Genomic DNA, 25,283 nt, shown 5'->3' with positions numbered 1-25,283 from the left:
GGGTAGAGAGAGAGAGAGCCAGAGCGAGACGAGCGAGAGAGATCCTGAGAGGGAGAGAGAAGGGTAGACGAGAGAGGGGGGGGGGTAGAGAGAGAGATGAGAGAGAGAGCCAGAGAGTAAGGGGTGGGAGGGGGGGGGGGGGGGTAGAGAGAGTATTATCTACTTCACTAGCTTTGGCAATGTTAACATATGTTTCCCATGCCAATAAAGCCCTTAAATTGAATTGAAAAATTGAGAGAGCCAGAGTGAGAGGGAGGGAGAGAGAGAGACGAGCGAGAGCCAGCGAGAGAGAGAGAGCCAGTGAGGGAGGGACAGACTAGAGGGAGAGAGAGAGACGAGAGAGAGAGCCAGCGAGAGAGCCAGAGAGAGGGGGGAGAGAGAGAGAAAGAGACAGAGGAGAGAGAGACAGAGAGAAGGGGGAGAGAGAAAGACAGAGACAGAGGAGAGAGCCAGAGAGAAGGGGGGGAGAGAGAGACAGAGACAGAGACAGAGGAGAGAGAGACAGAGAGAAGGGGGAGAGAAAGAGAAAGAGACAGAGGAGAGAGAGACAGAGAGAAGGGAGAGAGAGAGAGAGACAGAGACAGAGGAGAGAGAGCCAGAGAGAAGGGGGAGAGAAAGAGAAAGAGACAGAGGAGAGAGAGACAGAGAGAAGAGAGAGAGAGAGAGAGAGAGAGAGAGAGGATAGATTATTATTTTGGAACTTCTGTATGTGTAATGTTTACTGTTCATTTTTATTGTTTATTTCACTTTTGTATATTATCTACTTCACTTGCTTTGGCAGCGTTAACATGTGTTTCCCGTGCCAATAAAGCCCCTTGAAGACACTGCGGTAGTCTTGTCACCAAGCCATTGTAAGTGATCACTGGGTGAAACCCAAAGCTACTACTTCTGTCACCCAGCCAGCCAAGAGTGTGTGTGGGGTGTCAATGATAACGTATCACCAGTTCCTCTGCTAAGGCCCAGCCATTATCACTCACCTCAACCCAGAGTCTCTCAGAGCGTTCACCGTCAGCCCACTGTCACCCTTGTCAGATCACAGCAAAATCACAGTCTACTTGAACAGAGCTTTGCTCAATCACGAGGCATCAAAGCCAAAGGTACTGAGTAACATTAAGAAATGCTATAGATGGAAGGAAAGTAGTGTGGAAACCTACCAGAAACCAATTAGGCAACAACAAATTCAATCCCTTTAAGACAACTTCCTGGACAAAATGTTCCACTGTAATAGTGAAGGTGTTAACCTGGCAGTAGAACATCTAAACAGTATATTTGACCTCTCAGCTTCCCTATCAAATCTAAAAATGTCAGAGGGGGAAGGTTGGGGTAACAGTGTTAGGTGGTTACGGTAGGGGAGAGGGGGAAGGTTGGGGTAACAGTGTTAAGTGGTTATGGTAGGGGAGAGGGGGAAGGTTGGGGTAACAGTGTTAAGTGGTTATGGTAGGGGGAGGGGGAAGGTTGGGGTAACAGTGTTAAGTGGTTATGGTAGGGGAGAGGGGGAAGGTTGGGGTAACAGGGTTAAGTGGTTATGGTAGGGGAGAGGGGGAAGGTTGGGGTAACAGTGTTAAGTGGTTATGGTAGGGAAGAGGGGGAAGGTTGTGGTAACAGTGTTAAGTGGTTATGGTAGGGGAGAGGGGGAAGGTTGGGGTAACAGTGTGAAGTGGTTATGGTAGGGGAGAGGGGGAAGGTTGGGGTAACAGTGTTAAGTGGTTATGGTAGGGGAGAGGAGAGGGGGAAAGTTGGGGTAACAGTGTTAAGTGGTTATGGTAGGGGAGAGGGGGAAGGTTGGGGTAACAGTGTTATAAGTGGTTATGGTAGGGGAGAGGGGGAAGGTTGGGGTAACAGTGTTAGGTGGTTACGGTAGGGGAGAGGGGGAAGGTTGGGATAACAGTGTTAAGTGGTTATGGTAGGGGAGAGGAGAGGGGGAAGGTTGGGATAACAGTGTTAAGTGGTTATGGTAGGGGAGAGGAGAGGGGGAAGGTTGGGATAACAGTGTTAAGTGGTTATGGTAGGGGAGAGGGGGAAGGTTGGGATAACAGTGTTAAGTGGTTATGGTAGGGGAGAGGAGAGGAGAGGGGGAAAGTTGGGGTAACAGTGTTAAGTGGTTATGGTAGGGGAGAGAGGGAAGGTTGGGGTAACAGTGTTATAAGTGGTTATGGTAGGGGAGAGAGGGAAGGTTGGGATAACAGTGTTAAGTGGTTATGGTAGGGGAGAGGGGGAAGGTTGGGATAACAGTGTTAAGTGGTTATGGTAGGGGAGAGGAGAGGGGGAAGGTTGGGATAACAGTGTTAAGTGGTTATGGTAGGGGAGAGGAGAGGGGGAAGGTTGGGATAACAGTGTTAAGTGGTTATGGTAGGGGAGAGAGGGAAGGTTGGGATAACAGTGTTAAGTGGTTATGGTAGGGGAGAGAGGGAAGGTTGGGAAAACAGTGTTAAGTGGTTATGGTAGGGGAGAGAGGGAAGGTTGGGATAACAGTGTTAAGTGGTTATGGTAGGGGAGAGAGGGAAGGTTGGGATAACAGTGTTAAGTGGTTATGGTAGGGGAGAGGGGGAAGGTTGGGATAACAGTGTTAAGTGGTTATGGTAGGGGAGAGGAGAGGGGGAAGGTTGGGATAACAGTGTTAAGTGGTTATGGTAGGGGAGAGGAGAGGGGGAAGGTTGGGATAACAGTGTTAAGTGGTTATGGTAGGGGAGAGAGGGAAGGTTGGGATAACAGTGTTAAGTGGTTATGGTAGGGGAGAGAGGGAAGGTTGGGAAAACAGTGTTAAGTGGTTATGGTAGGGGAGAGAGGGAAGGTTGGGATAACAGTGTTAAGTGGTTATGGTAGGGGAGAGAGGGAAGGTTGGGATAACAGTGTTAAGTGGTTATGGTAGGGGAGAGAGGGAAGGTTGGGATAACAGTGTTAAGTTGTTATGGTAGGGGAGAGAGGGAAGGTTGGGATAACAGTGTTAAGTGGTTATGGTCAACACTACGTTCCTGCATTGGGTGTAATCTCGACAGTCAGACCTGTTAGGTGGTTCTGTGTTCTGTGTTCTGTGTTCTGAGCAACCGGATGGAACCTGATAGATAGGGCTGTTACTACGGTATTTCTATGTTCTGTGTTCTGTGTTCTGAGCAACCAGAAGGAACCTGATAGATAGGGCTGTTACTACGGTATTTCTATGTTCTGTGCTCTGTGTTCTGTGTTCTGTGTTCTGAGCAACCAGAAGGAACCTGATAGATAGGGCTGTTACTACGGTATTTCTATGTTCTGTGTTCTGTGCTCTGTGTTCTGTGTTCTGAGCAACCAGAAGGAACCTGATAGATAGGGCTGTTACTATGGTATTTCTATGTTCTGTGTTCTGTGTTCTGTGTTCTGAGCAACCAGAAGGAACCTGATAGATAGGGCTGTTACTATGGTATTTCTATGTTCTGTGTTCTGTGCTCTGTGTTCTGTGTTCTGTGTTCTGTGTTCTGAGCAACCAGAAGGAACCTGATAGATAGGGCTCTTACTATGGTATTTCTATGTTCTGTGTTCTGTGTTCTGTGTTCTGTGTTCTGAGCAACCAGAAGGAACCTGATAGATAGGGCTGTTACTACGGTATTTCTATGTTCTGTGCTCTGTGTTCTGTGTTCTGTGTTCTGATCAACCAGAAGGAACCTGATAGATAGGGCTGTTACTATGGTATTTCTGTGTTCTGTGTTCTGAGCAACCAGAAGGAACCTGATAGATAGGGCTGTTACTACGGTATTTCTATGTTCCGTGTTCTGTGCTCTGTGTTCTGTGTTCTGTGTTCTGAGCAACCAGAAGGAACCTGATAGATAGGGCTGTTACTATGGTATTTCTATGTTCTGTGTTCTGTGCTCTGTGTTCTGTGTTCTGTGTTCTGTGTTCTGAGCAACCAGAAGGAACCTGATAGATAGGGCTGTTACTATGGTATTTCTATGTTCTGGGTCAGTGTTCCTTCACAGTGTCATTAAGTGTAATTTTTCTTAGTCCAAGTAAAGTGACACAGTGTGGTCATAATGCTTCTGTGACAGTGTCATTAAGTGTATTTCTCTAATGACAGGTTATAATCGTGTCATCGCCATATAATGACAGGTTATAATGGTGTCATAAGGTGTTATGAGCAAATAATGACAGATTATAATGGTGTCATGAGGTGTTAGGAGCAAATAATGACAGGTTATAATGGTGTCATAAGGTGTTATGAGCAAATAATGACAGATTATAATGGTGTCATAAGGTGTTATGAGCAAATAATGACAGATTATAATGGTGTCATGAGGTGTTAGGAGCAAATAATGACAGGTTATAATGGTGTCATGAGGTGTTATGAGCAAATAATGACAGGTTATAATGGTGTCATGAGGTGTTATGAGCAAATAATGACAGGTCATAATCGTGTCATGACCATATAATGCCATGACCATCCTTACTTCCTGGTACATAAAACCACTTCCTCCTATTAGCGTGAACAGCAGACCGCTGCATCAACACTACGTTCCTGCATTGGGTGTAATCTCGACAGTTAGACCTGCTAGGGTTTCTGCCGCAAAAGTGGTTCAAATCCTGATATAAGTCTTTATATAAGGAGGCTGGTTGAAAACAACGAACGCAGACACGCGGACACACACACACACACACACACACACACACACACACACACACACACACACACACACACACACACACACACACACACACACACACACACACACACACACACACACACGTTCTCTCTCTCTCTCCCTCAGCAGCGTGTCATTGAAGCGTTGTCGTTGATGCTGATAGTTGGATTGTGTGTTATTTCTGAACCTCTCTGAGAGGCTACCAACGTCTCCCCTCTTGAAAAAAATAGCTTCTATTTTGTTTTAAACTCAATGGCACTACATCTGGCGAAGAAAACCATAATGGCGACAGTGGAAGTTGATTTTATTTTTTACTGAAACATTTTTTGTTCTTCCTCCTTTCAGATGTACGCTGTGCAGAACCAATATGGCATTCCACATTCAGAGGTATGGGACAGCAATCACGCTGTGAAATATGCTGAAATTAGGAAATTAACTCTAAAAGGGTTTCCTAGTCAAGGTTAATTCTGTATCGTATTCATGACTGCTGTGTGTTATTTCTTCCGTTTTTACCCAAACCATCTGTCTCTGTGTCACTCTGTCTCTCGCTTTGCCCGTCTGTCTGTCTGTCTGTCTGTCTGTCTGTCTGTCTGTCTGTCTGTCTGTCTGTTTGTCTGACTGTAAAACCTACCCCATCTGTCCTCTTGTCTCTCTCTCCGCCCGCCCCCCCCCGCCTGTCTGTCTCCCTCCTGTCTGTGAGTCAGTTGGCCAAGCTTCACCAGTTGTCGATGCAACAGCAAGGCCTGGCCGCCCAGATGAGCCAGCAGCAAGGCCTGGCCGCCCAGATGAGCCAGCAGCAAGCCAACTCTGTCATGCCTGGTACGTATGGGGAGCTATCCCTGCTCTTCGTCAGATGATCTCCATTCAGACATGCCTCATCATAATATACAAATGTACTGATGATTCATGAGCGTATGAATCAGTCAGTCAGCACTGTGGAGGCACAACAAAGATCTATTGAAATGAATAGATATGTAATCTGCTGTCTCAACAGAAGGCTACAGTAGCTTGTTGTGTAGTCTGCTAACTCAACAGAAGGCTAAACCAGTAGCTTGTTGTGTAGTCTGCTAACTCAACAGAAGGCTAAACCAGTAGCTTGTTGTGTAGTCTGCTAACTCAACAGAAGGCTAAACCAGTAGCTTGTTGTGTAGTCTGCTAACTCAACAGAAGGCTTAACCAGTAGCTTGTTGTGTAGTCTGCTGGCTCAACAGAAGGCTAAACCAGTAGCTTGTTGTGTAGTCTGCTGACTCAACAGAAGGCTAAACCAGTAGCTTGTTGTGTAGTCTGCTGGCTCAACAGAAGGCTAAACCAGTAGCTTGTTGTGTAGTCTGCTGACTCAACAGAAGGCTAAACCAGTAGCTTGTTGTGTAGTCTGCTGGCTCAACAGAAGGCTAAACAGTAGCTTGTTGTGTAGTCTGCTGTCTCAACAGAAGGCTAAACCAGTAGCTTGTTGTGTAGTCTGCTTTCTCAACAGAATGCTAAACAGTAGCTTGTTGTGTAGTCTGCTGACTCAACAGAAGGCTAAACAGTAGCTTGTTGTGTAGTCTGCTGACTCAACAGAAGGCTAAACAGTAGCTTGTTGTGTAGTCTGCTGACTCAACAGAAGGCTAAACAGTAGCTTGTTGTGTAGTCTGCTAACTCAACAGAAGGCTAAACAGTAGCTTGTTGTGTAGTCTGCTTGCTCAACAGAAGGATAAACCAGTAGCTTGTTGTGTAGTCTGCTGACTCAACAGAAGGCTAAACAGAAGCTTGTTGTGTAGTTTGCTGACTCAACAGAAGGCTAAACAGTAGCTTGTTGTGTAGTCTGCTGACTCAACAGAAGGCTAAACAGTAGCTTGTTGTGTAGTCTGCTGACTCAACAGAAGGCTAAACAGTAGCTTGTTGTGTAGTCTGCTAACTCAACAGAAGGCTAAACAGTAGCTTGTTGTGTAGTCTGCTAACTCAACAGAAGGATAAACCAGTAGCTTGTTGTGTAGTCTGCTGACTCAACAGAAGGCTAAACAGAAGCTTGTTGTGTAGTCTGCTGACTCAACAGAAGGCTAAACAGTAGCTTGTTGTGTAGTCTGCTGACTCAACAGAAGGCTAAACCAGTAGCTTGTTGTGTAGTCTGCTGACTCAACAGAAGGCTAAACCAGTAGCTTGTTGTGTAGTCTGCTGACTCAACAGAAGGCTAAACCAGTAGCTTGTTGTGTAGTCTGCTGACTCAACAGAAGGCTAAACCAGTAGCTTGTTGTGTAGTCTGCTGACTCAACAGAAGGCTAAACAGTAGCTTGTTGTGTAGTCTGCTGGCTCAGACTTTAAATTCATAATGGGGTTTATTTACGTGCTTTAAATGCATTATTGCAATTCTTCACAAGCTTTCAAATGCATAATAGGAACACAATGATAGCTTATTCTGTCTGCTGATGAAGCAGGGTTAGAGAGAAAAGGAGAGAGGAGAGGAGAGATGCAGAGGAAATAATCATGAGAGGAGACGTGATGAGAGAAAAGGAGGGGAGATGTAGAGATACAGAGGAGAGAGAGAAGAGGAGAGGAGGCAGAGGGAGATGGAGAGATACAGAGGAGAAATAGAAGAGGAGAGGAGGAAGAGGGAGATGGAGAGATACAGAGAAGAGGAGAGAAGAGGAGAGGAGGCAGAGGGAGATGGAGAGATACAGAGAAGAGAAAGAAGAGGAGAGGAGGCAGAGGGAGATGGAGAGATACAGAGGAGAGAGAGAAGAAAGAGGAGAGGAGGCAGAGGGAGATGGAGTGATACAGAGAAGAGAGAAAAGAAAGAGGAGAGGATGAAGATGGAGATGGAGAGGAAGTGGGAGAGAAAGAAAGAGGAGAGGAGAGAAAGGAGAGTAAAGACAGGAGAGTAGAGACAGTAGAGACAGTAGAGTAGAGACAGTAGAGTAGAGACAGGAGAGTAGAGACAGGAGAGTAGAGACAGGAGAGTAGAGACCTGAGAGACGGTAGAGTAGAGACAGGAGAGTAAAGACAGGAGAGACGGTAGAGTAGAGACAGGAGAGTAGAGCCGGGAGAGTAGAGACAGGAGAGTAAAGACAGGAGAGTAAAGACAGGAGAGTAAAGACAGGAGAGTAGAGACAGGAGAGACGGTAGAGTAGAGACAGGAGAGTAGAGACAGGAGAGTAGAGACAGGAGAGTAGAGACAGGAGAGTAAAGACAGGAGAGTAGAGACAGGAGAGTAAAGACAGGAGAGTAGAGACAGGAGAGTAGAGACAAGAGAGACGGTAGAGTAAAGACAGGAGAGTAAAGACAGGAGAGTAGAGACAGGAGAGTAGAGACAGGAGAGTAGAGACAGGAGAGTAGAGACAGGATAGTAAAGACAGGAGAGTAAAGACAGGAGAGTAGAGACAGGAGAGTAGAGACAAGAGAGACGGTAGAGTAGAGACAGGAGAGTAGAGACAGGAGAGTAGAGACAGGAGAGTAGAGACAGGAGAGACGGTAGAGTAGAGACGGTAGAGTAGAGACGGTAGAGTAGAGACAGGAGAGTAGAGACAGGAGAGTAAAGACAGGAGAGACAGTAGAGTAGAGACGGTAGAGTAGAGACAGGAGAGTAGAGACAGGAGAGTAGAGACAGGAGAGACGGTAGAGTAGAGACAGGAGAGTAGAGACAGGAGAGACTGTAGAGTAGAGACAGGAGAATAAAGACAGGGGAGTTGAGACAGGAGAGTAGAGACAGGAGAGTAGAGACTGGAGAGTAGAGACAGGAGAGTAGAGAGAGGACAGTAGGATGAACGTCAGGTGATGGTGTCCTTCAGAGAGGTGATGGTGTCCTTCAGAGAGGTGATGGTGTCCTTCAGAGAGGTGATGGTGTCCTTCAGAGAGGTGATGGTGTCCTTCAGAGAGGTGATGGATTCCTTCAGAGAGGTGATGGTGTCCTTCAGAGAGGTGATGGTATCCTTCAGAGAGGTGATGGTGTCCTTCAGAGAGGTGATGTTGTGTCCTTCAGAGAGGTGATGGTGTCCTTCAGAGAGGTGATGGTGTCCTTCAGAGAGGTGATGGTGTCCTTCAGAGAGGTGATGGTGTCCTTCAGAGAGGTGATGTGGTGTCCTTCAGAGAAGTGATGGTGTCCTTCAGAGAGGTGATGGTGTCCTTCAGAGAGGTGATGGTGTCCTTCAGAGAGGTGATGGTGTCCTTCAGAGAGGTGATGGTGTCCTTCAGAGAGGTGATGGATTCCTTCAGAGAGGTGATGATGTCCTTCAGAGAGGTGATGGTGTCCTTCAGAGAGGTGATGGTATCCTTCAGAGAGGTGATGGTGTCCTTCAGAGAGGTGATGTTGTGTCCTTCAGAGAGGTGATGGTGTCCTTCAGAGAGGTTATGGTGTCCTTCAGAGAGGTGATGGTGTCCTTCAGAGAGGTGATGGTGTCCTTCAGAGAGGTGATGGTATCCTTCAGAGAGGTGATGGTGTCCTTCAGAGAGGTGATGGTGTCCTTCAGAGAGGTGATGGTGTCCTTCAGAGAGGTGATGGTGTCCTTCAGAGAGGTGATGGTATCCTTCAGAGAGGTGATGGTGTCCTTCAGAGAGGTGATGGTGTCCTTCAGAGAGGTGATGGTGTCCTTCAGAGAGGTGATGGTGTCCTTCAGAGAGGTGATGGATTCCTTCAGAGAGGTGATGGTGTCCTTCAGAGAGGTGATGTGGTGTCCTTCATAGAGGTGATGGTGTCCTTCAGAGAGGTGATGGTGTCCTTCAGAGAGGTGATGGTGTCCTTCAGAGAGGTGATGGTGTCCTTCAGAGAGGTGATGGTGTCCTTCAGAGAGGTGATGGTGTCCTTCAGAGAGGTGATGTGGTGTCCTTCAGAGAGGCGATGGTGTCCTTCAGAGAGGTGATGTGGTGTCCTTCAGAGAGGTGATGGTGTCCTTCAGAGAGGTGATGGTGTCCTTCAGAGAGGTGATGTGGTGTCCTTCAGAGAGGCGATGGTGTCCTTCAGAGAGGCGATGGTGTCCTTCAGAGAGGTGATGGTGTCCTTCAGAGAGGTGATGGTGTCCTTCAGAGAGGTGATGTGGTGTCCTTCAGAGAGGTGATGTGGTGTCCTTCAGAGAGGTGCTGGTGTCCAACAGCAGAAAGATCACCAGGACATGAAGCGTATAGCGTTTGTGAGATGTTATAATTATGTGGGGGGGGTTTTACTGTGTGACTGCTCATGTTATAATTGGGGGTTTACTGTGTGACTGCTCATGTTATAATTGGGGGTTTACTGTGTGACTGCTCATGTTATAATTGGGGGTTTACTGTGTGACTGCTCATGTTATAATTGGGGGTTTACTGTGTGACTGCTCATGTTATAATTGGGGGTTTACTGTGTGACTGCTCATGTTATAATTGGGGGTTTACTGTGTGACTGCTCATGTTACAATTTGGGTTTTACTGTGAAATGCATAATGTTTTGCTGTGTGATTCCCCAAGGGTTTAGTTTACCTCTCTTTTCTCCCAGCAGGAATGGAGTCCAATTCCCAGACCACATCTCAGGAACTGCTCATTCCTAATGACGTAAGCACAGCTAGCAATATTTTGTCTGCTATGTAGGAAATATTGCCACATAACAGTCCTGAACAATATTATTCAGTCAGACACCCGCCTACTACTCATTCCAGAGCTGTTCTCTGATTCATTCCAATGTTGCCTCTAAACCCAACGGGCAAAACTGGGCTTGGAGTGTTGAAATGACTTCGTAACGATGTCACCTCTCTCTCTCTCTCTCTCTCACTCTCTCTCTCTCTCTCTCTCGTTATCTCTCTTTCTCTCTCTTGCCCTCCCTCCCGCCTTCTTTCATGTCTCTCCGTCCATATGTCTGTTCTATGAGTTAGAACTACATCCACTCATGTTGTTTGTCATATTGAAAGGCTCTGGGCTGTCAAAACAGAACAGTAAATAAAGCAACCAAAGGACAGCCCTCCCCTGTTCAGCCCAGCCCAAGACAGCCCTCCCCTGCTCAGCCCAGCCCAGGACAGCCCTCCCCTGCTCAGCCCAGCTCAGGACAGCCCTCCCCTGTTCAGCCCAGCCCAGGACAGCCCTCCCCTGTTCAGCCCAGCCCAGGACAGCCCTCCCCTACTCAGCCCAGCTCAGGACAACCATCCCCTGTTTAGCCCAGCCCAGGACAGCCCTCCCCTGCCTAGCCAGGCCTAGGCTTCACTACCCAATTCCCTCCACAGCCCCCCAGCTCAGCCCTTTCCTAGTCCCTCCCCAGCCCCTCCCCCAACCCTCTCCCGGCCCTTTCCCAGTCCCTGCCCATCCCCAGCCCTTCCCCAGCCCAACTCAGCATGGCCCAGCCCCTCCCCCAGCCCATCCCCAGCCCAACTCAGCATGGCCCAGCCCCTCCTCCAGCCCCTCCCCCAGCCCTTCCCCTGCCCCAACTCAGCATGGCCCAGCCCATCCCCGGCCCAACTCAGCATGGCCCAGCCCCTCCCCCAGCCCAACTCAGCATGGCCCAGCCCCTCCCCTGCCCCTCCCCAGCCCAACTCAGCATGGCCCAGCATAGACAGTGTAGACTCTAGAGGTGGGGGAAGTAGCAGGACATAGTGCGGGGGACGGGGGGGGACACACATACTTTAGACATGAGACAGAGCCAGAGCATGGGGCTTCCCAAACAAATTCCACCAGCCACTGATATCACCACCCAACACTCCTGGAGAAGTGCCCTGATATGCTGGCCTTTGTTATTTCTGTCCCTAGATGTCAGAAGGAAGGACTGCATGGTTCTGAAGTTTACCCTAGTCATCCATACTACATAGCTGCCAGGGCAGGGAGGATGAGGATCGACGTCAGGACAGGATGAACGTCAGGGCAGGGACGATGAGCATGAACGTCAGGACAGGATGAAAGTCAGGGCAGGATGAACGTCAGGGCAGGGACGATGAGGATGAACGTCAGGACAGGATGAACGTCAGGGCAGGATGAATTTCAGGACAGGGAGGATGAGGATAAACGTCAGGACAGGATAAACATCAGGGCAGGATGAACGTGAGGGCAGGATGAACGTGAGGGCAGGATGAACGTCAGGACAGGGAGGATGAGGATGAGCGTCAGGACAGGATGAACGTCAAGACAGGATGAACGTCAGGACAGGGAGGATGAGGATGAATGTCAGGGCAGGGAGGATGAGGATAAACATCAGGACAGGATGAACATCAGGACAGGATGAACGTCAGGACAGGGAGGATGAGGATCAACGTCAGGATAGGATAAACGTCAGGGCAGGGAGGATGAGGATGAACGTCAGGGCAGGGAGGATGAGGATGAACGTCAGGGCAGGGAGGATGAGGATGAACGTCAGGTCAGGGAGGTTGAGGATGAACGTCAAGACAGGATAAACGTCAGGGCAGGGAGGATGAGGATGAACATCAGGATAGGATAAACGTCAGGACAGGGAGGATGAGGATGAACGTCAGGACAGGATGAACGTCAGGGCAGGATGAACATCAGGACAGGATGAACGTCAGGGCAGGATGAACGTCAGGGCAGGATGAACGTCAGGGCAGGATGAACGTCAGGACAGGATGAACGTCAGGACAGGATGAACTTCAGGGCAGGATGAACGTCAGGACAGGATGAACGTCAGGGCAGGATGAACATCAGGACAGGATGAACGTCAGGGCAGGATGAACGTCAGGACAGGGAGGATGAGGATCAACGTCAGGACAGGATGAACGTCAGGGCAGGATCAACGTCAGGACAGGATGAACGTCAGGACAGGATGAACGTCAGGGCAGGATAAATGTCAGGACAGGGAGGATGAGGATGAACGTCAGGACAGGATGAACGTCAGGGCAGGATGAACGTCAGGACAGGATGAACGTCAGGGCAGGATGAACGTCAGGGCAGGATGAACGTCAGGGCAGGATGAACGTCAGGGCAGGATAAATGTCAGGACAGGGAGGATGAGGATGAACGTCAGGACAGGATGAACGTCAGGACAGGATGAACGTCAGGACAGGATGAACGTCAGGGCAGGATGAACGTCAGGGCAGGATGAACGTCAGGACAGGATGAACGTCAGGGCAGGATGAACGTCAGGACAGGATTAACGTCAGGGCAGGATGAACGTCAGGACAGGATGAACGTCAGGACAGGATGAACGTCAGGGCAGGATGAACGTCAGGGCAGGATGAACGTCAGGACAGGATGAACGTCAGGACAGGATGAACGTCAGGGCAGGATGAACGTCAGGGCAGGATGAACGTCAGGGCAGGATGAATGTCAGGACAGGGAAGATGAGGATGAACGTCTATCTAAAATGAAAGGAGGGGTGAGGATTTTAGATCATTGTAATTGAGACTCTGAATATTTATATAGACAAGGAGACAGCATTACTTTTGTCCCACGTTGTTAATATATCGTCTGTGTCTGAAAATGTTTCCAGCTATCAAATCCTTGCATTCGGCCGTCCTTGTTTCCTCAATTCCTCTCAAAGCTCATTGTAGGTCGTAAGTCAGAGGAAGGGACCTTGGATCCTCTCCTCCAATACGCTTTGAGAGAAAAACGAAAGAACAGAAGAAGGATTTGAGGGATGGTAACGTTCTCTTTGTTTGGCATTCTGTCATTGTGTTTCCGTGGACTTCCATTACAGAGGGCCCTTCGCATTAAAGATTCCATGTTCTAACATGCCTCAAAACCTTGATGGATAAAGTTTCTAATCGTGTTAGATAAGGTTGCAACTCAATGTCTCTCCACCAAAACCCCCTTTCTATCAGAAGGAGAACAATATGAATAGGAATAAGGTAGAGAGGGAACGAGAGAGGGAACGAGGAGAAATAGAGAGAGTGGGAAAGATGGGGGAGTGAGAGAGAGAGAGAGAGAGAGAGAGAGACAGAGAGACTGGAGCACAGAGGCATTGAGACAATAAGCCCGACAGGCACGCGCTGCTGAGAATGTCCTAAAGGCCTGGAAGGGCTTTATTTGGGGTGGGGCTGTGCGTGTGTGTGTGTGTGTGCGTGTGTGCGTGCGTGCGTGCGTGCGTGCGTGTGTGCGTCCACCAGCTAGCTCCACATCATAAGCCGTTTCACATTACAACTGCAGCAGGGAATCCGCCCAAAATAACCCTGTTTTTTTTCCACCTCTTTAACATCAGAACGAGATCAACTGAGTCCTGTGCTATACGGTAATATGGGGACGGGTTGGGAGCTAACAGTCACACAGACAAAGTGGTTTTGACCTGGTACTTGTCTGTGGGCACTTAGCTTAGTCCCCCCAAATAATCAGCAGGCCATTAATAGACCACAGAGTGGGGGAAAGGAGAGGAGAGAGGAGGGAGGGAGGGAGGCAGAGGGAGGGAAGGAGGATGGGAGAGAGAGGAGAGGAGGGAGGGAGGCAGAGGGAGGGAAGGAGGATGGGAGAAGGACAGAGGGAGGGAGAGAGGAGAGCGAGTGAGGGGAGAACAAAAGGAGATGAAAAGGAGGTCTGTCCTTTAGCTCAGCATGCCGACCTGCCAACACATCCATGTTGGTGTCACTTCATCACTGTCCAGGCCTCAGACATGACAGGGAGTCCTAACATCCCAAATGGAACCCTATCCCCTATATAGCACACTACTTTTGATCAGAGCCCTATGAGTCCTGGTAAAAAAGTAGTGCACTACATAGGGAATAGGGTGTAATTTGAGACACAGAGACATAGGGCTCTCTCTAGATCAGGGGCCTCAGTCCTGACCTCAGGGCCCCCTCTCTCTACAAAGGCCCTCTGCCCTGACACTGACGCTGTGCGGGGCTTCCTCTCAGACCTGGGTTCAAATAACCTTTTTGAAATCTTTTTTTTTTGTCATTTCAAATAGTGAAATATCTGGGCTTGACTGGCACCAATGAGAACAATAGAGTAGTTGCAAAAGTGCAAAAACCTCTCACGCACCTGGCAGCTGGCACTCTAATTAGACTAGATCACTCCGGTTAGACTAGATCACTCCAATTAGACTAGATCACTCCGGTTAGACTAGATCACTCCGGTTAGACTAGATCACTCCGGTTAGACTAGATCACTGCTGTTAGACTAGATCACTCCGGTTAGACTAGATCACTCCAAATAGACTAGATCACTCCGGTTAGACTAGATCACTCCGGTTAGACTAGATAACTCCAATTAGACTAGATCACTCCGGTTAGACTAGATCACTCCGGTTAGACTAGATAACTCCAATTAGACTAGATCACTCCGGTTAGACTAGATCACTCCGGTTAGACTAGATCACTCCGGTTAGACTAGATCACTCCGGTTAGACTAGATCACTCCGGTTAGAGTAGATCACTCCGGTTAGACTAGGTCACTCCGGTTAGACTAGGTCACTCCGGTTAGACTAGATCACTCCGGTTAGACTAGATCACTCCAATTAGACTAGATCACTCCGGTTAGACTAGGTCACTCCAATTAGACTAGATCACTCTGGATAGACTAGATCACTTCGGTTAGACTAGATCACTCCGGTTAGACTGGATCACTCCGGTTAGACTAGGTCACTCCGGTTAGACTAGGTCACTCCGGTTAGATTATATCACTCCAATTAGACTAGATCACTCCGGTTAGACTAGATCACTCCAGTTAGACTAGATCACTCCGGTTAGACTAGGTCACTCCGGTTAGACTAGATCACTCCAATTAGACTAGATCACTCCAATTAGACTAGATCACTCCGGATAGACTAGATCACTTCGGTTAGACTAGATCACTCCGGTTAGACTAAATCACTCCGGTTAAACTAGGTCACTCCGGTTAGACTAGGTCACTCCGGTTAGACTAGGTCACTCCGGTTAGATTATATCACTCCAATTAGACTAGATCACTCCGGTTAGACTAGATCACTCCGGTTAGACTAGATCACTCCGGTTAGACTAGATCACTCCAGTTAGACTAGATCACTCCGGTTAGACTATTTTTTTCCCCACCTTTATTTAACCAGGTAGGCTAGTTGAGAACAAGTTCTCATTTACAACTGCGACTTGGCCAAGATAAAGCAAAGCAGTGCGACAAAAACAACAAGAACCGACGTAAAAAAACGTACAGTCAATAAGAAAAATAAATAAATAGAAAAAATAGAAAAATCTATGTAGAAGAGTAGGGAGGTAGGCAATAAATTAGCCATAGAGGCGAAAATAATTACAATTTAGCATTAACACTGTGGGGATGGATGTGCAGATGATGATGTGCATGTAGAGATACTGAGGCGCAAAAGAGCAAGAGGGTAAGTAATAATATGGGGATGAGGTAGTTGGGTGAGCTATTTACAGATGGGATGTGTACAGGTGCATTGATGGGCTCTGAAAGCTGGTGCTTAATGTTAGAGAGGGAGATATGAGTCTCCAGCTTCAGTGATTTTTGCACATACGTTCCAGTCATTGGCAGCAGAGAACTGGAAGGAAAGGCGGCCAAAGGAAGTGTTGGCTTTGGAGATGACCAGTGCAATATACCTGCTGGAGCGCGTGCTACGAGTGGGTGGGACTAGATCACTCAAGTTAGACTAGATCAAACACTACAAGAATTTTAAATATTTCAAAATGGTACTTGTCAGGTCTGGCCCTGATCTCTAACACTGCGCTTGGCTGTCTTTGACAGATCCCCGTATCTATGCCCTCTGCTGTCACTGAGAATAACCAGACCAGAGAACACACACACACACCAGAGAAACACACAGACAGGACACAGCAGAACCCGACTACAGGAACACTAGACGATCCCAGAGCAGAGACAGGAAGATGAGAACACATAGACAGGACACAGCAGAACCAGACTACAGGAACACTAGACGATCCCAGAGTAGAGACAGGAAGATGAGAACACACAGACAGGACACAGCATAACCCAGACTACAGGAACACTAGACGATCCCAGAGCAGAGACAGAAGGATGAGAACACACAGACAGGACACAGCAGAACCAGACTACAGGAACACTAGACGATCCCAGAGCAGAGACAGGAAGATGAGAACACATAGACAGGACACAGCAGAACCAGACTACAGGAACACTAGACGATCCCAGAGCAGAGACAGAAGGATGAGAACACACAGACAGGACACAGCAGAACCAGACTACAGGAACACTAGACGATCCCAGAGCAGAGACAGGAAGATGAGAACACATAGACAGGACACAGCAGAACCAGACTACAGGAACACTAGACGATCCCAGAGCAGAGACAGGAAGATGAGAACACACAGACAGGACACAGCAGAACCAGACTACAGGAACACTAGACGATCCCAGAGCAGAGACAGGAAGATGAGAACACACAGACAGGACACAGCAGAACCAGACTACAGGAACACTAGACGATCCCAGAGCAGAGACAGGAAGATGAGAACACACAGACAGGACACAGCAGAACCAGACTACAGGAACACTAGACGATCCCAGAGCAGAGACAGGAAGATGAGAACACACAGACAGGACACAGCAGAACCAGACTACAGGAACACTAGACGATCCCAGAGCAGAGACAGGAAGATGAGAACACACAGACAGGACACAGCAGATCCAGACTACAGGAACACTAGACGATCCCAGAGCAGAGACAGGAAGATGAGAACACACAGACAGGACACAGCAGAACCAGACTACAGGAACACTAGACGATCCCAGAGCAGAGACAGGAAGATGAGAACACACAGACAGGACACAGCAGAACCAGACTACAGGAACACTAGACGATCCCAGAGCAGAGACAGAAAGATGAGAACACACAGACAGGACACAGCAGAACCAGACTACAGGAACACTAGACGATCCCAGAGCAGAGACGGGAAGATGAGTCAGGCTGCAGAACCTGTTGTAGTTTAAGTTGAGAGCTGTGATATATTGTTCCAAACAAGACTAGTGATTATTTAAAAAATATATATATTTAACCTTTATTTAACTAGGCAAGTCAATTAAGAACAAATTCTTATTTACACTACCAAAAGGCAAAAGGCCTACCAAAAGGCCTACCAAACGGCCTACCAAAAGACAAAAGGCCTACCAAACGGCCTACCAAAAGACAAAAGGCCTACCAAAAGGCCTACCAAACGGCCTACCAAAAGACAAAAGGCCTACCAAACGGCCTACCAAAAGACAAAAGGCCTACCAAAAGGCCTACCAAACGGCCTACCAAAAGACAAAAGGCCTACCAAAAGACAAAAGGCCTACCAAACGGCCTACCAAAAGACAAAAGGCCTACCAAACGGCCTACCAAAAGACAAAAGGCCTACCAAAAGGCCTACCAAACGGCCTACCAAAAGACAAAAGGCCTACCAAACGGCCTACCAAAAGACAAAAGGCCTACCAAACGGCCTACCAAAAGACAAAAGGCCTACCAAACGGCCTACCAAAAGACAAAAGGCCTACCAAAAGACAAAAGGCCTACCAAACGGCCTACCAAAAGACAAAAGGCCTACCAAACGGCCTACCAAAAGACAAAAGGCCTACCAAACGGCCTACCAAAAGACAAAAGGCCTACCAAACGGCCTACCAAAAGACAAAAGGCCTACCAAAAGACAAAAGGCCTACCAAACGGCCTACCAAAAGACAAAAGGCCTACCAAAAGGCCTACCAAACGGCCTACCAAAAGACAAAAGGCCTACCAAACGGCCTACCAAAAGACAAAAGGCCTACCAAACGGCCTACCAAAAGACAAAAGGCCTACCAAACGGCCTACCAAAAGACAAAAGGCCTACCAAAAGACAAAAGGCCTACCAAAAGACAAAAGGCCTACCAAACGGCCTACTAAAAGACAAAAGGCCTACCAAAAGGCCTACCAAAAGACAAAAGGCCTACCAAAAGGCCTACCAAACGGCCTACCAAAAGACAAAAGGCCTACCAAACGGCCTACCAAAAGACAAAAGGCCTTCTGCGGCGACGGGGGCTGGGATTAAAAAAATATCTGCCCATTCTAAAGTTCAATCAAACAGTAACTGAATGCCTTGATGCCTGTCTGCCTGCTTTATATAGCAAGCCACTGTTACGTGACTCACTGTCTGTAAGAGTGATAAAAAAAATGTGTGAACGGGATGATGTACCTAATAAACTGGCCACTGAGTGTATACTTACAACAATGAACTCACTGTACTGTAAGTCGCTTGTGATAAAGTGTCTGCTAAAAAGCTATTCGATTTGAATGTAACTAAGCCACTACTAGTCACATGCTATCCCTCATTTTACATTTCTGCCTCACTGAACAGAAACACTAGACTGACTCACTAAACAGAAACACTAGACTGACTCACTAAACAGAAACACTAGTCTGACTCGTGTCCAGGAAGCAAATACACTTGTGAAGTTACCTTGGTAAGAAATCAATAGTCACTTACCTTCCAGGGGTATAGGCGAGGGATCTATGGGCAGTAGCAGCTAGAGTAGCTGGAGGTAGTGTACAGATTGACTACCGGTATGCTTTACAAGGTATTGGAATTGACCCCTGATTTTCGAAGGTTATTAGCTTTTCCTTGGTAGATGTGTTATGCGCTGAGACACAAACTGTGGGGATTGGAGGGAGCGCATGTTTGTTTTTAAGCTCAAGACAATGTTTCCATGATACACAAACCTTTACATTTATTTTTCATATCCATGCATTCGGAAAGTATTCAGACCCCTTGAATTTTTCTACATTTTGTTACATTACAGCCTTTTTCTAAAATGTAAAACATTTAAAAAACAAACTATTCTCTGCTGTCTACACATAATATCCCGTAATGACAAAATGTTGCTAATTTATTAAAAATTAAAAGCAGAAATACCTTATTTACATAAGTATTCAGACACTTTGCTATGAGACTCGAAATTGAGCTCAGGTGCACACCTGACAGTGCATGTCAGAGCAAAAAAAACAAGTCATGAGGTCGAAGGAATTGTCCTTAGAGCTCCAAGACAGGATTGTGTCAAGGCACCGATCTGGGGAAGGGTACCAAGAAATGTCTGTAGCATTCAAAGTTCACCAAGAACACAGTGGCCTCCATCATTCTTAAATGGAAGAAGTTCGGAACCACCAAGACTCTTCCTAGAGCTGGCCGCCCGGCCAAACTGAGCAATAGGGGGAGAAGGGCCTTGGTCAGGGAGGTGACCAAGAACCCGATGGTCACTCTGACAGAGCTCCAGAGTTCCTCTGTGGAGATGGGAGAACCTTCCAGAAGGACAACAATCTCTGCAGCACTCCACCAATCAGGCCTTTATGGTAGAGTGGCCACGGAAGCCACTCCTCAGTAAAAGGCACGTGACAGCCCGCTTGGAGTTTGCCAAAAAGCACATAAAGACTCTCAGACCATGAGAAACAAGATTCTCTGATCTGATGAAACCAAGAATGAACTCTTTGGCCTGAAAGTGTCCCGTCTGGAGTAAACCTGGCATTATCCCTAAGGTGAAGCATGGTGGTGGAAGCATCATGCTGTGGGGATGTTTTTCAGCAGCAGGGACTGGGAAACTAGTTAGGATCGAGGGAAAGATGAACAGAGCAAAGTACAGAGAAATTCTTGATGAAAACCTGCTCCAAAGCATTCAGAACCTCAGACTGGGGCGAAAGTTCACCTTCCAACCGGACAACAACCCAAAGCACACAGCTAAGACAACGCAGCAGTGGCTTCGAGACAAGTCTCTGAATGTCCTTGGGTGGCCCAGCCAGAGCCCGGACCCCGAACATTCGAGGCTGTAATCACTGCCAAAGGTGCTTCAACAAAGTACTGAGTAAAGGGTCTGAATACTTATGTAAATGTGATATTTCAGTTTCTTTTTTTATATAGATTGCACAACAACAACAGGTGTTTTGCTTTGTCATCGTTGGGTATTGTGTGTAGATTGATGAGATACATTTTCTTCTTAAATACATTTTTGAATTTGGCTGTAACGTAACAAAATGTGGAAAAAGTGGTCTGAATACTTCCCTGATTGCACTGTACACTGTATATGTTGAAGAGGGTGTACTGTATGTTTTATCCTGGGAAGTCACATTGAGATTGCCATCTGTTTTTCAAGTGTACCCTGGACATTTAGTATTGTCAAAACAATACTTTGGGGTTTTAGTAATAAGTGTGTGATCTGTCAAGTGTCTGGTGAAGCGTCCTCGTTTCTTCCCTCTCTCCTTGGCTCCATCATTGACCTGATCATCATCGGGCATCAGGGACCCGAGATCAAAACACACACAGGTCTCCTCCCACATTCTCACCTCCTCTCTCTCTCCTCTCTCTCTCCTTCAGCTCATCGGCTCCATCATCGGGTGTCAGGGAACCAAGATCAAAACACACACAGGTCTCCTCCCACATTCTCACCTCCTCTCTCTCTCTCCTCTCTCTCTCCTTCAGCTCATCGGCTCCATCATCGGGCGTCAGGGAACCAAGATCAATGAGATCCGCCAGGCGTCAGGGGCTCAGATTAAGATAGGTAGCCAGCTGGACAGCACCAGCGATAGAGCCGTCACCATCACAGGGACCCCCATCTCTATCAACCTGGCCCAATACCTTATCACCTCCTGGTAAGACAAAGCTCTGCCACCACCGAGCACAGCACACAAGGCGTAGAGAGGGAGAGGGAGCGAGGGAGGGAGGGAGGGGAGAGGAAAGGGAGGAGAGAAGGAGAGGAGAGGGGAGGGAGAAGGAGGGAGGGGAGAGGAGAGGCAGGGGAGAAGGAGGGAGGGAGAGAGGGAGAGGAGAGGGAGATAAGGGGATAGGGAGGAGAGAGGGAGAGCAACAGACACATCACCATCACAGGGACCCCCATCTCTATCAACCTGACCCAATACCTCATCACCTCCTGGTAAGACAAAGCTCTGCCACCACCGAGCACAGCACACAAGGCGTAGAGAGGGAGAGGGGAGGGAAAAGGAGGGACGGGAGAGGGAGAGGAGAGGCATGGGAGAAGGAGGGAGGGAGAGAGGGAGAGAGAGAGGGAGAGGAGAGGGAGGGAACGGGAGGGGATAGGGAGGAGAGAGGGAGAGCGACAGACACATCACCATCACAGGAACAACCATCTCCATTAACTTAACCCAACACAACCTCCTGGTAAGAGAAAGCACCACCCAGCAGGACAACAATATAAGTGATAAGATATAAGATGCATTATATTGTAGCCCCAGCAACTGGACCACTTCCTGGCAATGCTTGAGTTGGGCCGGTACACACTGGTAGAGAGCGCTGTTTAAGTCCAACACCTTATTGAATTGGCTCTAAAATATATCTTACAAATATGTCTGTCAAATTAGAATGAGTACTGGCACCTTTTTCATTACACTGGTCAGGTCACATGATTAGGAAAGAACCCTGGTCAGGTCACATGATCAGGAAAGAACCCTGGTCAGGTCACATGATCAGGAAAGAACCTTGGTCAGGTCACATGATAAGGAAAGAACCCTGGTCAGGTCACATGATCAGGAAAGAACCCTGGTCAGGTCACGTGATCAGGAAAGAACCCTGGTCAGGTCACATGATCAGGAAAGAACCCTGGTCAGGTCACATGATCAGGAAAGAACCTTGGTCAGGTCACATGATAAGGAAAGAACCCTGGTCAGGTCACATGATCAGGAAAGAACCCTGGTCAGGTCACGTGATCAGGAAAGAACCCTGGTCAGGTCACATGATCAGGAAAGAACCCTGGTCAGGGCACATGATCAGGAAAGAAGCATGGCTCTAGATACTCATGTCTCCAGACTCAGTTCTACTGGTTCATGAGATAATCTTTATACATTTATCTCCACAAATTACACATTTCAACAAAGGAGTTGTACTGATGTTGCCAATTCATGACTAAGTTCACCAATTACTACTGAGTGTTGGAGAGAGAGACGACAACAGCACGTACTATTAGAAAACTACAATTGCAACACATTTGCATTAAAATACTAAAACTGTCAAGTATGACAATGATGCATTAACACACTGATTAAATACAATATTTTTTTAATCTTGTGATGATTATTCACGTTGCGTGACTGCTCTCTGAGGACCTCTCGCCTCCGATCAACACAGCGACTAGAGCGTTGACAGTTCACTCGCTGCCTCTTCCAGGTGTTGCATCTGACAGGTTAAAGTGCCCTATAAGTACAAAGTGCAACACATTGGACTGTAGGGATAGACGGTTCCTACCATAACATTCCATCATTCTTCTATCCTAAAAAACACAATCTACATGTTCTATTAGTAATTACACTATATTAGTAAGTAGTTACACATTGTATTCACACAGACAATACATTCGCAATATGCAATATATCTATTTACATATTGACAAATGCAATATGTTTAATCGAATCTTAAAATAATAAGGAAATTCCTAATGAACTTTGAACTTATTTGTTTCCCTTACCCAAGCCCCTACCCAAGCCATCACCCTGACTTATAGCATCCACTCCCCACATGAGAGTCCAAAAGACCCCCCCTCCAGTAATCTGTTGCAACCTCCAGCAAAACACACATTTTTTTATCTCCTTTTATTTAATTTATTTAATTTGTACTTTCTTTAACATGTCTTTTATTTATTTAACCTTCTAACCCGTTTCCATCCGATACTCCTCCTTCCTCCTTCCTCCTTCCTCCTTCCCTCCTCCCTTCCTCCCTCCCCTCTCTCTCTCCTCCTTCCCTCCTTTCCTCTTCCCTCCCTCCCTCCCTTCCCTCCCTCCCTCCCTCTCTCCCTCCCTCCCTCCCTCTCTCCCTCCCTCTCCTTCCCTCCTTTCCTCTTCCCTCGTCCCTCCCTCTCTCCTTCCCTCCTTTCCTCTTCCCTCGTCCCTCCCTCCCCTCCCTCCCTCTCTCCCTCTCTCCCTCCACCCTCCTTCCCTCCTTTCCTCTTCCCTCGTCCCTCCCTCCACCCTCCCTCCCCTCTCTCCCCTCTCTCTCCACCTTTCCTCCCTCCCCTCTCTCTCTCTCTCCCTCCCTCCCCTCTCTCTCTCCACCTTCCCTCCCTACCTCCCTCCACAATCCCTCCACCTCCTTTGTCCTCCTCCTATCCCCCTGTGCAGTTTAGAGACCGCCAAATCCACCGCCCAGTCTTCCTCCATGTCGACCTCTGCTGACCTCACCATGGCCTACACCCAACCCCCCTCCCCCGCCTCCTCCTCAGCCGCTGCTGCTGCCACCCTGGCTGCCATGGGCTGCCCCGGCATGTCCCACCCCCACCCCCACGCTGCAGTCCCCATGATGGGCAACCCCTACGGGGCCCTCCCCCTCTCCAGCCTCCTCGGAATGCAATCCATGAAATCCCTCCAATCCATGCCCTACCTGGCTTTATCCAACCCTGCCGCCAATGCAGCCGCCGCCCAGGCCCAGGCCCAGGCTCAGGCCCAGGCTCAGGCTCAGGCTCAGGCCCAGATCTATACGGCGAAGATTTCTTCCGCCAATGGGATCGGGAAGAAACCAGAGAGACAGAAGTTTGCGCCGTACTGATGACGTCTGTCTCCATCCCTCCAGATCTCACCTCCTCCGTCTACGAGACAAGAAAGAAAAGGGGGAAAGAATGGAGGGAAGGAAATAGCAGGGTTTTTGTTCTCCTCCATTCTCTTTCTTCTTGCCTGATGATGTGATTGTAGATGGACATTTTCGATTGATTATGTTTTGTAGGCTTTTTTTTTTTGTCCCTTATATAGTGAACCACTAGGAGGAACGTTTGATTGGCTCGTTTAGATAGCTATATTTATGTTGTCAGGTCTTGGAAACCTATCAAGCCATAGCCCGTGTCCCAAATGACAACCTAATTCCTGCACTACTTTAGTCCAGAGCACATAAGGTTCAGGTTGAAAGTAGTGCGCTATATAGGAAAATAGGGTGGCATTTGGGATGCACACATAGACTATTCCTAACTTCCATTTTTATCTTCTTCTAACCTTCCATTCGTTCTACTGTACTGCTGTGATTGATTATTGATAATGATGAAATATTCCCACTAAGAGTTTATAAATTAAAACACTGGTGAGTGATGCTCAACTGTACGTGCGTATGAGCTTTTTTATACAGTACATGATGTCTGTTTAGGTTACTTCCTGTATTCAACTCCTTGATTTTTTGAAGGACGATGTAAAAAAAAAATAATAATAATAATAATTAAAAGTTTAAAAAAATGACTACACAAAAAAAAAATCTAACCACTCGTTTGCATTAATTTATTTTGTGAGTTTTTGGTAATATTTTATTTGAAATGTGTTGTTTAATTTATTTTATTTAAGTATTACTTTTACGATAATTTTTTTTAAATTTTTGAGGTAGGAAATGGCAGCGAGTACTACTGCTAAGATTATGAGTTATTCCATCCTGTCCTGAGTTTTAACTCGGTGACCAGACTGCTGGCGAGGGCCACTCTAACACAGTGACCAGACTGCTGGCGAGGGCCACTCTAACACGGTGACCAGACTGCTGGCGAGGGCCACTCTAACACGGTGACCAGACTGCTGGCTAGGGCCAGTCTAACACGGTGACCAGACTGCTGGCGAGGGCCACTCTAACACGGTGACCAGACTGCTGGCGAGGGCCACTCTAACACGGTGACCAGACTGCTGGCTAGGGCCACTCTAACACGGTGACCAGACTGCTGGCGAGGGCCACTCTAACACGGTGACCAGACTGCTGGCTAGGGCCACTCTAACACGGTGACCAGACTGCTGGCGAGGGCCACTCTAACAGGGTGACCAGACTGCTGGCGAGGGCCACTCTAACACGGTGACCAGACTGCTGGCGAGGGCCACTCTAACACGGTGACCAGACTGCTGGCGAGGGCCACTCTAACACAGTGACCAGACTGCTGGCTAGGGCC

General features: G+C 47.8%; 1 protein-coding gene across 5 annotated transcripts in view; it reads left to right on the top strand.

Annotated features, from left to right (window-relative positions):
* Positions 1-24,937, top strand: part of pcbp4 (poly(rC) binding protein 4) — a 148,238-nt gene extending 123,301 nt beyond the window's left edge. For 3 of the 5 annotated variants that reach the window (XM_036950945.1, XM_036950942.1, XM_036950943.1), the window contains 5 exons: positions 4,953-4,994; positions 5,312-5,426; positions 10,045-10,100; positions 20,855-21,024; positions 23,500-24,937. In XM_036950945.1, the coding sequence (XP_036806840.1) occupies positions 4,953-4,994; positions 5,312-5,426; positions 10,045-10,100; positions 20,855-21,024; positions 23,500-23,923 (807 nt within the window). In that variant the 3' untranslated portion in view covers positions 23,924-24,937. Of the gene's footprint in view, positions 1-4,952; positions 4,995-5,311; positions 5,427-10,044; positions 10,101-20,854; positions 21,025-22,855; positions 23,143-23,499 lie in introns of those variants that run through there. The other 2 variants (XM_036950944.1, XM_036950946.1) reach the window with 2 other exon arrangements.
* Positions 24,938-25,283: the final 346 nt, after the last annotated feature.

This window comes from Oncorhynchus mykiss, chromosome 17 (genome assembly GCF_013265735.2).
Source record: "Oncorhynchus mykiss isolate Arlee chromosome 17, USDA_OmykA_1.1, whole genome shotgun sequence".
NCBI lineage: Eukaryota > Metazoa > Chordata > Actinopteri > Salmoniformes > Salmonidae > Oncorhynchus > Oncorhynchus mykiss.
Note: the sequence above shows the minus strand (reverse complement) of the source record. Positions and strands in the feature narration are given on the sequence as shown.